The sequence below is a fragment of the Salvia hispanica genome, chromosome 3, assembly GCF_029641045.1.
Source record: "Salvia hispanica isolate PSC_SH4W2 chromosome 3, Shi_PSC_v1, whole genome shotgun sequence".
Taxonomy (NCBI): Eukaryota; Viridiplantae; Streptophyta; class Magnoliopsida; order Lamiales; family Lamiaceae; genus Salvia; species Salvia hispanica.
Window position 1 is genome coordinate 41,830,939 of NC_142694.1, and position 13,481 is coordinate 41,844,419.

At 35.7% G+C, this 13,481-nt stretch overlaps 2 protein-coding genes, 2 long non-coding RNA genes and 1 pseudogene across 5 annotated transcripts; 1 reads left to right on the forward strand and 4 right to left on the reverse strand.

Moving 5' to 3' along the window:
* Positions 1 to 1,297: 1,297 nt before the first annotated feature.
* On the reverse strand, positions 1,298 to 3,149 carry LOC148930827 (loganic acid O-methyltransferase-like). Its single transcript, XM_089067182.1, has 4 exons — positions 3,021 to 3,149; positions 2,610 to 2,697; positions 1,871 to 2,491; positions 1,298 to 1,794 (listed from the first exon to the last, which is right to left on the reverse strand). The coding sequence occupies exons 2-4, from the start codon at positions 2,688 to 2,690 to the stop codon at positions 1,462 to 1,464; spliced, it is 1,035 nt and encodes a 344-aa protein (XP_088923308.1). The 5' UTR covers positions 2,691 to 2,697; positions 3,021 to 3,149; the 3' UTR covers positions 1,298 to 1,461.
* Positions 2,960 to 4,940, reverse strand: LOC148930828 (loganic acid O-methyltransferase-like). 2 transcript variants are annotated; one of them, XM_089067180.1, is made up of 3 exons: positions 4,796 to 4,940; positions 4,051 to 4,674; positions 2,960 to 3,506 (listed from the first exon to the last, which is right to left on the reverse strand). In XM_089067180.1, exons 1-3 carry the CDS (start codon positions 4,910 to 4,912, stop codon positions 3,174 to 3,176), a joined length of 1,074 nt encoding a protein of 357 aa, XP_088923306.1. In that variant the 5' UTR covers positions 4,913 to 4,940; the 3' UTR covers positions 2,960 to 3,173. The 2 variants fall into 2 exon arrangements, with proteins under 2 accessions (XP_088923306.1, XP_088923307.1); XM_089067181.1 differs by having other exon boundaries at positions 4,051 to 4,696; positions 4,796 to 4,873.
* A 1,731-nt stretch (positions 4,941 to 6,671) lies between these two features.
* LOC148930829 (uncharacterized) lies at positions 6,672 to 7,077 on the reverse strand. Its single transcript, XR_016137453.1, has 2 exons — positions 6,941 to 7,077; positions 6,672 to 6,853 (listed from the first exon to the last, which is right to left on the reverse strand). It is a non-coding gene; the product is annotated as an uncharacterized LOC148930829 (long non-coding RNA).
* LOC125212194 (uncharacterized) lies at positions 6,963 to 7,774 on the forward strand. The gene is made up of 3 exons (XR_016137452.1): positions 6,963 to 7,089; positions 7,169 to 7,237; positions 7,420 to 7,774. It is a non-coding gene; the product is annotated as an uncharacterized LOC125212194 (long non-coding RNA).
* A 2,796-nt stretch (positions 7,775 to 10,570) lies between these two features.
* LOC148930830 (loganic acid O-methyltransferase pseudogene) lies at positions 10,571 to 11,044 on the reverse strand (annotated as a pseudogene).
* Positions 11,045 to 13,481: the final 2,437 nt, after the last annotated feature.

Below are 13,481 nucleotides of genomic sequence, written 5' to 3' on the forward strand. Positions count from 1 at the left end.
AACTAAATCAGTTATATTAAAAATGTCAACACAGAAACATGAGTATGTCAACACAAATTTATCTTGACATTTTGCTTAATGTGCTACCTGTTCATGTCAACACAATTATATTTCTGTTGACATATTCATGTATCTGTGTTGACATTTTTAATATAATGTGTTAATTTAGTTTGCAAATTACTACATATTAAGATGGTTAGTATTTGATCACTTCCCATATACTCTATAGATTTGAGAATCTGAGATCATATGATAATTTGTGCTGTGAGTGAGGATTTAAAACTAATATCCATTAATAATCCAAGTTATAACAATTAATCACTCAATTGTTGCTGGAAATACAAGTAAGACATTTGTTTATTATATCCTCAAACACCAAGGATAAACACACCAATCTCTACAAAATTGGACAAGCACAAAAAATTAAGAAAATATTAGGAGATATTGCGTCAATTTTGTTTAAAACGAAGAGTGATCAGTGAACAACGTGGTAAATAGTGCATGTGTTAGTTTCCTCTTGTTTAGAAACAAAAGTAAGACATTTATTTATTACTATTTTCTCAAAACAAATCTTAGATAGTATCTTCCAATCTTAAAGGGTATGGGACGTACCAAAATTTGAACACACTTCATGATTTTATCCCTTACTAATTTATTTATTTGTTCCAAGATTTTTAATATTTAAGCCTAGAAACTGTCCAATTTCATACTTAGAAGACAACCACATGCATTAAAATCTTATATTGCTTGGAGTGTATCCGTGCTCTACGTCAGACAATATATAACAAATATTTGGAAATCAAAGCCATAAGTTCAAGAATTACAACAAAATAATTGTTTGAAATTTAAATAATGCCAAAAGTTCGGAGTATTACATCCTATCCTCCTCAAAATTAATTTTTTCCCTTGAAAAATAAATGAATTTTTGGTGCTCTTATATTGCCTAGCTAGGGATGTATCGGTGCTAATTAATATTCAATCACCTTTTCTACTCTACTTTATTCTTGAATGTGACAGATGGAGTAATTAATTTCTAATTATTGGTTTGCTAAATCCTTTGTTCTTCAACCTGTGCACCCTTATCTTCAATTCTTTGGTATTTTTTGCAGAGGAACTATTGAACTTTGTTGCAATTTTTTTATCCATGTATATAAAATAAGTCATACTTCCATCGCCTCTTAAAAATAAAAACTTTTGAAATTGTACGGATTTTAATGAAAAATGATAAATAGGAAAAATAGAAAGAAAAATGTGTTAGTGAAAAGAGAAAGAAATTTCCTAAAATAAGAAGTATATATTTTTAGGGGAGCTGTATTGACGCAAATCAACTAATAGAAAAATACACATACATTTCAGTTTACTACCCACTCACACACAAGAATTAAAAAAAAATAAAAGTTGAAAAATGGAAAATGAAAGAGAAAATCCCTCTAGATGAAAACACCTTATTTCATTGTGGTTCTAAACAGTTTTGCGCTTGAGTATAGCAACAACCACAATAGTTCTATCACTAGAAGGATATGCGTAAACTGGTGACGTTTGAAGTTTCTTCTTAAATAAGTCGAACAATTCATTGATAATTTCAGCTCCAAACTCGTGTGTAAGCATATTTTGATGAGCTGCCCTAAAAAATGCCACATGGCCATCAATAGTGAGCAATGTCCCACTCTTCAAAATCTCCATTCTTTCTATGCTGAAGCTATTGCTCTTTTGCAATATTCCCCACACCTGTTCCGGAGTGGGAACGTAGTATGGAAAGTTGAACGCGTCTAACTTTGTCTCACTCAATCTTCCCTGCAAAAGTCAATATAGTCGTCAATTTCCATATTAAAGTTGACTTTGTTACGAATAAAAGTAACATTAGTTTGACCTTCTCGGCCATATCGACTAGGGAAGATCTGAGAAGTTCGATCACTGACGCAACAGTGAACTCCTTTTGTGGGTCCCAATAGGTAGGCAGTGCAGGAATTAGAAGCGCCATAATCCCACCTTTCACCATTTCTACAGCCCTACACTTCAAAAATGCTTCCAAATCCCTCTCAAACTGATCCAAATAAGCTTCATAAACCTCCCCTCTCTCTACACCATACATTCTCTTGAGGCCTGCGGCCGCCTTGGGCACCTCCGTCAGCCAGTGGACCGCATAAGAAGAGTATGCAAAGTGGACGGAAGATGGCGGGAGAAGATAGCCGTGGAAGTCTCCTGCTACCATGGCTACCTTGTAGCTCCTATCGGGTGGGAGGGAACGGAACAGGGTGTTGAAGTAGTTGGAGACGACGTCGTTGAACCACACGTAGAACTCTGGGGTTTTGAGGTCTGAGGATTTGTATTTTTGTTTGATGGCTTCGATGATCGTGTGCATGGCCGGAAAAGAGTTGTTTCCGGTTGAGCACCCGAAATCGGCGATGCAGAAGAAGCTATTAGTTGAAATCTCTAATTTTGTGGCGATTTCTTCTTCGATGATTTCCTTTGCAGCTTCCAATACTCCTCCCTTGCAAACATAAAAATGTTTTGCTTATTACATTAGTTAAATTTTGCACATCGACCATATCAAAATATGAATGCAATAATTTAATGATGATAGTAATAATAGATTTATAGATTTAAACCTGATAGGATGAGTTTTTGACATAGCTGAGAGGTCCATCGCCACCATTCATGGAAAAATGTCTGCTATCGTTGAAATCCATCACGAAACTATGTAGAGATGTGAGTCATATGTCATAAATGTGTATATATAATTTATAATTGAGATTGTATGAGAACAAATATATTCTAAGTGAGAATTTAAAATTAGACTAAAATCCAAATTAGTCTTCTACATTTGCTCAAAAAATTGTATTGATTCTACACATTACATGCGTTATAGCTTCTGGCACTATACATTTTTTCTAGGTCATAATTAATACTCAAAAGATAATGTTTATGACCTAAAAATCGTAAAATGGGCATATGTTCATGATCAATTTGGCCTTTACTCTAAAACTAATATATAAAAGTGACACTCATATTCCACTAACCTTTTCAACTCACTTTCCTTTACATTTCTCAAAACCCGTGCTGGAACCAAAGTGGACAATTATTAGGGGACGGAGGGAGTATCTTTCTTAACAGAAACACTTTATCTAATTGTGATCTCTGATGATAAACAAAACAACGACCATGACCACTTACTAAACATCGTTGCACTTGAGAATAACAACAACCACAACAGTTCTATCATTAGAAGGATTTGCGTAAGCAGGTGAACTTTGGAGTTTCTTCTTCAAAAGGTTGAACGTTTCATCGATGATTTCATCTCCAAACTCATGTGTGAGCATATTTTGTTTAACTGCCCTAAAAAATGCCACGTGACCATCAACCGTGAGCAATGTCCCAGGCTTCAAAATCTCCATTCTTTCTATGCTGAAACTATTACTCTTTTGCAATATAGATATCAACTCCTCTGGGGTGGGAATATAGCCTGGAAAGTTAAAAGTCTCCGACTTCGCTTTACACAATCTTCCCTGTTAAGATTGATTTCATTACAAAAAGGGTAAATTTGTAGGAAAAATATGACGTTTGACCGTTTGTCCCGCGACATTGAAAACCAACTAGAAAAACAATGAATTCTAAATTTGTTCACAATTATCCTATCACCAGAATTTCCAGTCGATTACATGTAATATGATTTTCATATTCTTCAACTAAATGATGACGTTTGATCTATTAATAGAAACTATTTTTTTTACCATAGAATAATTGACAAGAAATCCAAACTTAAAATATGAACAAAATTTATGCTTTTTGATAATTAACCCTAATAAAATTACTATTCCCTCCGTCCCTCTATAGAAACGAGATTTAAGAAAAAATGTTTTAAATAATTGAGTAAAAGGTGAATAATGTAGAAAGAGAAAAAATAGAATAAAGTAAGAGAGAGTAAAATACTTTTGACCAAAAAAAGGAAATGACTCAATTGCAATAAAATAATCCAAAAAGGAATACGACTCAGCTACAAAAGGACGGAGGGAGTAATATTTTTCGAAAAAAGTCAAGCATAGATTTGACCTTTTTAGCCATGTCGAGGAGGGAAGATCGGAGAAGGTCGGCCAACGTTCCAACCGTAAACTCTTTTTGTGGGTCCCAATATGCCGGCAAGGCCGGAATTAGAAGAGCCATAATCCCATCTTTTACCATTTCTACAGCCCTACTCTTCAAGAATGATTCCATATCCCTCTCAAACTGCCCCAAATAAGCTGCATAAACCTCCTTTCCCTCTCCTCCGCTCCAAATTGAAGACTTGAGGCCCTCTGCCGCCTTGGGCACCTCCGACAGCCATTGGAGCGCCCAAGAAGAGTACGCAAAGTGGACAGACGACGGTGGGAGAAGGCGGCCGTGGAAGTCTCCGGGCACTGCACAAACCTCGTAGCTCCTGTCGGGCGGGAGGGAATTGAAGAGGATGTTGAAATCGTTGGAGACGATGTCGTTGAAGCAGACATAGAATTCTGGGGTTTTGAGGTCTGAGGATTCGTATTTCTGTTTGACGGCTTCGATGATCGTGTGCATGACTGGAAAAGAGTTGCTTCCGGTTGAGCACCCGAAGTCGGCAATGCAGAAGGTATTAGTTGAAATATATAATTTTGTGGCTATTTCTTCTTCGATGATTGCGTTTGAAGTTTCCATTACTCCTCTCTTTAAAACATAAAATGTTTTGCTAACGTTAATTTCATAATTGATTAGCAAACATGAAGCATTATCGATCATTTCAAAATATGAATGCGATAGTTAAATTATGATAGTAATAGATGTATACCTGGTATGATGAGTTTTTGACATAGCTGTGATATCCATCGCCACCATTCATGGAAAAATATGCATTATCTTTGGAATCCATCACGAAACTATGTATGTAGAGAGGTGAGTGAATCATATATGCATATATAGGTGATAAAATGCACTTATATATTCTATATACTCAAAACTCCTCAACACAACTTCAACACAGTTTCAATACCAACATCAATCAACACAGTGTAAAATTTCAAGATTTTAATGTCAAATCAACACAATATCAACACAACATCAATCATTAACTACTATTGAAATTCTGTTGACATTATCCTGTTGATGCTTTTTTGTGATCTGTTAACATCTTTAAATGATCCAGATCATAGTTTTGAGTTTATACAATATTTAGAGTTTTCATTTGATCACATTCCTATAGACCATATTATAATAATATCTTTTCTACTTTATCTATTTTTCTTAATGAATCTAAAAATATTCATTAGGTTAATTAGATAATAGGGTTGGGCAACAAGACACAGACTTAAGTAAAAAAAATTTTGTGTGTGATTTGGTCAAGCGGTAGAGAGGTTAATGCTTGAGACCAAAAGTCTCAGTTTCAAGCCTACGTGGCTGCAATATTTAAATTTAAATTCATTTAACTTAAAAAAAGTCAGCTTTTAGCCTTTTTCCACCTAGTTATCCTAAAACTAGATTTAAGTTTTCTTTATACTTGCCAATCAGATTTAAGTCTACTGTTAAGATGTCAATTAGTTAGGCATTAGATTGTACAACTCTTACAAGCTCATACGACCTTGAAAGGTTGTCGTAACTGAGTATTTAAGTATCCTTGAACTGTTATTGGCTATTTGGCTTCCATATTAATAAATCCTATGTTTGATCCTAAAAAGAAAAAAAGAGAAAAGAAAAATATCTTACTTAATACTCCCTCCGCCCAAAAAAAATAGAGCAATTTGTGTATGACACGAGTTTTAATGTAGAATTGGTGTAAAGTAAGAGAGTAAGGAAAAGAGTAAGAGAGAAGGAGAAAAAGTAAGTGATAAGTAGTGTTAGTTGAATGACGTGTAGGATTATTATTTGTTGAAAAACTTTCCATAAATAAATATCTCTATTTTTGTGAACTGCCAAAAATGGTAATTGTGCTCTATATTTTGTGGACGGAGGGAGTAGAACACTTTATTTGATTGTGATCTGAGACCAACAAAACAACAACGGTGACCACATTCTAAACATCGTTGAGAATAACAACAACGCTTGAGAATAACAACAACCACAACAGTTCTATCGTTAGAAAGATTGGCGTAAGCCGGTGAAATTTGTAGTTTCTCCTTCAAAATGTCGAATGTTTCATCGATGATTTCGTCTCCAAACTCATGTGTAAGCATATTTTGTTTAACTGCCCTAAAAAATGCCACGTGGCCATCAACAGTGAACAATGTCCTCGTCTTCAAAATCTCTATTTTTCTATGTTGAAATTATTGCTCTTTTGCAATATGGCTCTCAACTTCTCTGGAGTAGGAGTATAGCATGGAAAGTTAAAAGTCTCACACTTCTTGTAACGCCCCAATTTTCGAACCCTAATTTTCGAACCGTAAAATTTTTGCAGTTAATGCTTTTAACGCCTTGAAGTCCGTGGAATAAATGACGAGTGAAATAATTATTTGATATTCTTGTGACCTAATTTGATTTAGGGTTTGAATGTACGTTGACGGAATTAAATGTATATATATATATATATATATATATATTTAATTCCTTGCGGTGAAGAATATTTATTGAACTCAATTCCGTGTTGGATCTGATGATAAAAATAAATAAATAATAATAGTCTAATCTTGTGAAACATAATTTGTGAGCAACATAATTTAAATAAAATACAAGGGTTTGAGCCCTAAATTAATTTGATTAAATTATAAGATCTTTGTCTTGATCCCGAAGACTTTCCTTGATTATAATTGTGGAAAGAAGAAAATAATTAAATAAATAAAAATTGGCAAAGATTTCTCCTCCTCCATCTTAACGCGTCTTCTTCTTCCTCCCCTCCCCTGATATGCAAATCCTTTTCCTAAATTAAACCACCAATCAGCCTTTAATTCCAATTATTTGAGAATCAATTGCCACAAATTTCTCTTATAAAACCTAGTCTTCATACCCTAATCTCCCACCGGCGCTCTCACTCACGTAACAAAATTCTTTCACAATCTCAAATACTCCAACTGTGAGAAATACGACAGAGAGAAAGAGAGCAGCGAAGAAGACGAACTATCCGACGCCTTCATCTCCTTCCCACTCTAAATTCCGGTATATCCTTGATCACGTTTCATTTTTGCAAAATCCCTGTTATTCCAAACCAACTCATGAAAATGACTTCACACGACAGAAACTTGAAGGGGAGAAAAGAACAGGAACAACAACTCTTTCATTCACTAATCTGCATCATGTACAGACGGTATACACCTCCCTCACCCAAATCTGACTTTTTACTGCTGCATTCATACATATCCTACACTACCGGTTAATACAATCTGAAATCAAATCGATATATCGCGTAATCGAAGCAAACCAAGTAAAAGATCAAACTTTTAATCGAAAATTTAGAACTTATCTTGCGGGGTGTTCGGTGTGAATCAGGTCTGCCGGAGCGGCGATGTAGCGACCGCTGCAGCGCCGAACGTCTTGGATCAGGCGAATGCCCGGCGAGATCTTGTTCGACGACGGCGGCTGTTTCTCAGTTGTGTATTCTTAAATTTGGGAGTTTGTTATAAACTGTGATGGGAGTTTACGTGTATGTTGGGAATGGGGGTGTACTTTTTATTCTTTATTAAATTCATTTTACTTTTATATTGTAAAGGGATGTGGTTTGTTAAATTAAGTATTGGGCTAATTCTTTAAAATTATTGGAAGTGGCCGAACCTATTTAAAGCCTTAGGCCTGGATGTGTTTGTTTCTTTTGTTGGGCTAATTTGATGTTTACTTCTCTGATTGATTGAGATATTTTGAGGAATAGAGTGGAGTTTTAATTGGGAAAATTTGTAATCCTATCAACAAAAATAATCGAAGCCAAAGGATTCATGCATCTTAATTATTTACTCGATTCGTTGTGTTGATTTATGTGTTATTTAAATGCTAAAGGTATTTCCTTGCAAGCGAGACGTGATATCAAGGAAAGAAAATAATTTCGGATTAAGCAGTTGAGGTGGACTCTCTTTTTAAATAAGGACAATGCCCTAACTATTTTATCGATGAGAATGAAATGTGAAACTGTTTATCATGCTGTATTTTGTTTTAACGTGCCTATCTGAAATGGCTTTGCCATTTATTATTTAAATCGAATTCGGGTCCTTGTAGGGCCGCAAACCCTACTTGGATTAGTGTACACCTATGGTAAACCGTGTGTCAGCGTACGGGTTAGCCGGTCTAGTGACTTGGTTTGTGGCCACATTTCCAAGTCATGTATGAGCAGATATGGTAAACGCCTATGGGAAAATGACTACGCAGTCGCGATTTTGAACAATGGAATATTTTGGTGCCTCGGGCTTTTCAAAAGTCAAAACCCCGGTGGTTACCTAAAAATGACATGATAAATATAATTTATTTTTATAAACTGTTTTCGGCATGAGTCCACTGGATATCTTATAGTACTCAGCCCTGCATATGTTTTCCTTATGTGCAGGTTGAGCGGCAACGAGCTTGGGGTGGTGTTGAGTCGAACCTTAATCATTGTTGGATTTATTTTGAACTCCGAGTGGCATCGTGTCTTCATATATGGCGTCACTCTTACTCTTGGATGCTTCTGCTGAGATAATACTAATTTTCGCAATTATATTGTGAACCCCTTTTTCTCTTGAATTATAAATGATGATAATTGTTGACCTTGGATTTTAAACTTAAGCATTTACTCTGATTTTTTCCTCAACATTTGAATATTAATTATCTTTGTCAAACTCTTTATCGAAACCCTAGAAAATTCTCCTTTCTTAAAGTCCCATTGGTCGTGACCTTCCACATTTATTAACCCTAGAAAGGGCGGTCGTGACACTTCTCCTTACACAATCTACCCTGATAAAATGATTTACAAATAAACAAAAGGATTAGTTTCTAGGAAAAATATGAAGTTTGGCTGTTCGACCCGTAACTTTGAAAATAAATTAGAAAAACCATGATATTTAGATATTAGTTCACAAGTATCCCATGATGAAAATCATTGATTGCTTACTTGTAGTATATTATTCATATTTTTCAATTAAACAATGTTGTTTTCTTTAGAAATTCTAGTAGAAAATATTGTTTTGCTCGTATTTTTTAACTAAACAATGTTGTTTTCTTTAATAATAGTAGAAAATATTGATTTACTCATTGGCAGTTTCATTATGAATTTTCGACTGCCACACTAGACGCCAAATTTTTTTACCATAAAATAATTAAGAACGAATCCAAACTAGCTTCATGATTTTTCTAGCTAGCTAATTCTTAAAGTCACGGGACAATTTATGGGTTTAAATAGTAGTACTTCCTGATATCCTAAATAATTTGTCATCATTTGACTTTGGCATGTGTTTTTAAGAAATATACTATACTAGAAAGTGAGTTAAAAAAGTTAGTGCATGTGGGTCATACTTTTATATATGTGAATTATTTAGTGAAACGTGAGATCTACTACCAAAAATGTTAAAAGTGAAAGGTGACATATTTTTAAGGATCGACGAAAATAAAAATAAGTGACAAATTTTATGGGACGGATAGAGTAATATTTTTCAAATAAAAGGTGAAAAACATAGATTAGACCTTTTTGGCCATGTCGAGGAGGGAAGATCTGAGAAGGTCGGCCAGCGTCCCAACGGTATACTCGTTTTGTGGGTCCCAATAGGCAGTGGAGGACACAGTAAGAGGGGGTGAGGGGCTTAAGCCCTCCCCAAGAAGTTTTTTTTATGTATTTTTTTTACTTCTAAAATTTTCAAATTTTTTGAAAGCTATCATAAGCCCCTGCCAAATCAATGTTGCTGAGGTCTAAATCTATAAAAATTAAATAGTAGGATGGGCTGAACTGAATCTGAAATAAAAAGTTGCAGAGAAAATAAGTAATGCGGTTGTGTAGCGTGAAGAAGAAGACTCAATTTTAATAAATTTAATATTATTGTATTGAAACAAGTGATGAGCTGTCATCTCTTTTAAATGATGCGGAGGGCTTATTTTATTGCCTTAAAATATGTGTATTTTGTGTGAAAGTTTCTTTTTAAACATAATTCATTTTCTTGATTACTTAGTTTTAAAAAAGGTTAATTAATTTTAAATTAAATAATATTTCCTTCTTGACTAAAAATTTCTTTTTAATCATAATTCATTTTCTTCCACTATCATCGATGCAAATTTAATAACTGTTTACTAAGTTTAATCTATAATTTCAATTGTTCACTTTTATTCTTCTTTTTCCAATTTTATGCAAAATTAATTTTTTTTTTAATTTGTCATATTTAATTAATAAGTGACTATTATATTGGAAATATGACAAAAGACATGCTATGCAATACATTTGTAATTTACTATATTATTTTATAGATAATATACGGTACCGTTTTGATTATGCATTAGACTAGTTTTATTCATAAATATTAATGCATATCTTATACTGGTATTTGTCACGGATGTTATTTTTAAGATAACACGGAGGTTCAAAATTTATACACGATCATCTATGATTATAAACTAAAACGATCGAAAAATGACCTCTATATTTGGTTATCCGATTATGTATTAAATTCTTTTTTATCTCAACTCTTTATCTCTACACATACAATTCAGCCCCTACTAACAAAATTTTCTGCGTCCGCCACTGCCAATAGGTAGATAGTGCAGGATTTAGAAGAGCCATAATCCCACCTTTCACCATTTCTACAGCCCTACACTTCAAGAATGATTCCAGATCCCTCTCAAATTGCCCCAAATAAGCTGCATAAACCTCCTCATTCTCTCCTCCACTCCAAATCAAAGATTTGAGGCCCTCTGCCGCCTTGGGCACCTCCGACAGCCAGTGGAGAGACCAAGCAGAGTACGCAAAGTGGATGGACAACGGCGGGAGAAGGCGGCGGTGGAAGTCTCCGGGCACTGCTAAAACCTCGTAACTCCTATTGGGCGGGAGGGAACTGAAGAGGGTGTTGAAATCGTTGGAGACGATGTCATTGAAGTAGACGTAGAACTCTGGGGTTTTGAGGTATGAGGATTCGTATTTCTGTTTGACGGCTTCGATGATTGTGTGCATGACCGGAAAAGAGTTGCTTCCGGTTGAGCACCCGAAGTCGGCAATGCAGAACCTTTTAGTTGAAATCTCTAATTTTGTGGCTATTTCTTCTTCGATGATTGCATTTGCAGTTTCCAATACTCCTCTCTTTAATTTGTGTATGAGCAATCATGTAAAATTATAGAATATGAATGCAATAGTTTAATTATAATAGTAATAGATGTATACCTGGTAGGATGAGTTTTTGACATAGCTATGAACTCCATCGCCACCAATCATGGAAAAATGTCGACTATCTTTGGAAGAATCCATGAAGAAAAACTATGTAGAGAGAGAGAGTGAATCATACATCTGTATGTATAGAGAATTGAAATCTTTAAAACAAAAAATTCCAAATATTTTAATGGAGATTTGATATATCACGAGGCACGCATATAACAAGAATGTCCAACTATATTACGTTCATTCTTCGTCGTTGTAGGGATCAGATTAGTCTAGATTCACTAATTACCGAGACCTCTTTGTTTTTGTACAAGAGAGCTCAACCAAACTCTCACATACGCGGCTGATTTACACAAGTAATACAACTAAGATTACAAGAATCTAGTTCTAACTATTACAAGGTCTTGAAGCTATCACTACAGCTTCAATCGTACTCAATTGCACCTGCACACTCAAGAAACAAGTTAGAACTACTAAGAGAGATCCTCTCGAATCTAAATACTAGAACTCAACTACAAAACAGAGAGCAAGAACAAGAGATCAAAGAAACTTGGCTCAGAACCCGCCGCAACCAACACTGATCTATTCTTCCACAACTTAGATCCAAGGGAGCACCAATGGATTGGATAGAGTTAACCCTCAGACCACCAATACCTCCACCGTGAAAGCCCCTCACACCAGATCAAGTTCCACCGAACAAATCTCCACACACACTCTTCGGGTTCTCACAAAACCCTAGTTCCACTCCAGTAACAAGCAATCGAAGAAATTGCCTCACACTAGCACTCACAAGAGATCAACCACTCAAAGAACCATGGGAGATCACCAAGAGATGGCCGGAAGTCCACCGGAGAAGAGAGGAGAGAAGAGAGAGACACTCTGATTCACAAGGAAGAGAGAGAGAGAGATATTGTGAGTAATGAAACGGCTCAACCAAGCCAACACTGACATAAAACACTCAACCCTACATCCAACGGTCAGAAGACAGCATCTGAGAGAGAGGGGCACGTGGCAACATCTGGAGTGAGGAGGTAAGTAATTGGGCTCAGCCCAATTAATAACACCCGGGCTTAACAAATAATCACAGCCCAATAAGAGTCCATCCAAAATCCAACATACTCCACCTTGGACTTTTATTTTGGGAAACCAATCAAGTGTTGTGGGCTGAGACAAAATCATCATAGCCTACAAGGCAGATCCCTCAGCACCAAAGGACTAAGTCCACAAGCATCTTGGGAACTACCAGGTTGCCTTTAGACACCAGAGGGGCCGACACCCATTAGTCTAAAGGACTTCATGCCTCCAGCCACCTACCACCCTTACCACAGCTGATAAGGTGACTGAGGTCTTTCCCCGGGACATGCAACCTATCCTAGATCAAAATGCAAGTACTTAATGCAGAAAAGAAGTTTTTCCAAAGGTAAGGGTTTAGTTCCCATGTCAGCTGTGTTTTTATCAGTATGCACCTTTTGAAGAAACACTTCACCCTTTTCTACAACATCCCTAATGTAATGAAACCTTACATCTATATGTTTTGTTCTATCATGAAAAACAGGATTTTTACATAACTGAATAGCAGATTGAGAATCAGAGAACAACACAGGAGAGGATTTCACAAACTTGAGTTCAGAAAGTACTCCCTTTAACCATACAGCCTCTTTCATTGCCTCAGTGATAGCAATATACTCAGACTCAGTGGTGGACAGTGCCACAATATGCTGCAGTTGTGATTTCCAGCTTATGCAAGACCTACACACTGAAAATACATAGGAGGTGGTTGACTTCCTCTTATCTCTGTCATTAGCATAGTTGGAATCCATAAAACCAGTTAGTAAAACACCATCATCACATTTAGAATAGCACAAACCATACTTAGCAGTTTGCTTCAAGTATCTAAGAAGCCATTTCAGAGCTTCCCAATGAACAGGACCTGGATTAGACATATATCTACTAAGACAAGATACAGCATAGGCAATATCAGGCCTAGTGCTAACCATCAAGTACATAACAGATCCAATAGCATTAGCATAGGGAATTCTTTTCATAGCATCAATTTCAGACTGAGACTTAGGGCACAAATCTTTACTCAACATAAAATGAGCAGCTAAAGGCACAGAAGCAGGCTTAGCATCAAACATGTTGAATTTTTTCAGAATTTTGTACACATAAGGTTCTTGATGCAACACAAGGGTGGATGTATCTCTATCTCTATAGATATTGATCCCTAAGATTTTCT

Excerpts from the sequence above, each read along its gene's own strand:
- LOC148930828 (XM_089067180.1), bottom strand. The coding sequence starts at position 4,912 with ATGATTCACTCACCTCTCTACATACATAGTTTCGTGATGGATTCCAAA. Across the intron at positions 4,675-4,795 it reads TCAAAAACTCATCATACCAG|AGAGGAGTAATGGAAACTTC; the intron begins GTATACATCTAT and ends TATGTTTTAAAG. Across the intron at positions 3,507-4,050 it reads TCCTCGACATGGCTAAAAAG|GGAAGATTGTGTAAAGCGAA; the intron begins GTCAAATCTATG and ends CAATCTTAACAG.
- LOC148930827 (XM_089067182.1), bottom strand. The coding sequence starts at position 2,690 with ATGGATTTCAACGATAGCAGACATTTTTCCATGAATGGTGGCGATGGA. Across the intron at positions 2,492-2,609 it reads TCAAAAACTCATCCTATCAG|GGAGGAGTATTGGAAGCTGC; the intron begins GTTTAAATCTAT and ends TATGTTTGCAAG. Across the intron at positions 1,795-1,870 it reads TAGTCGATATGGCCGAGAAG|GGAAGATTGAGTGAGACAAA; the intron begins GTCAAACTAATG and ends TGACTTTTGCAG.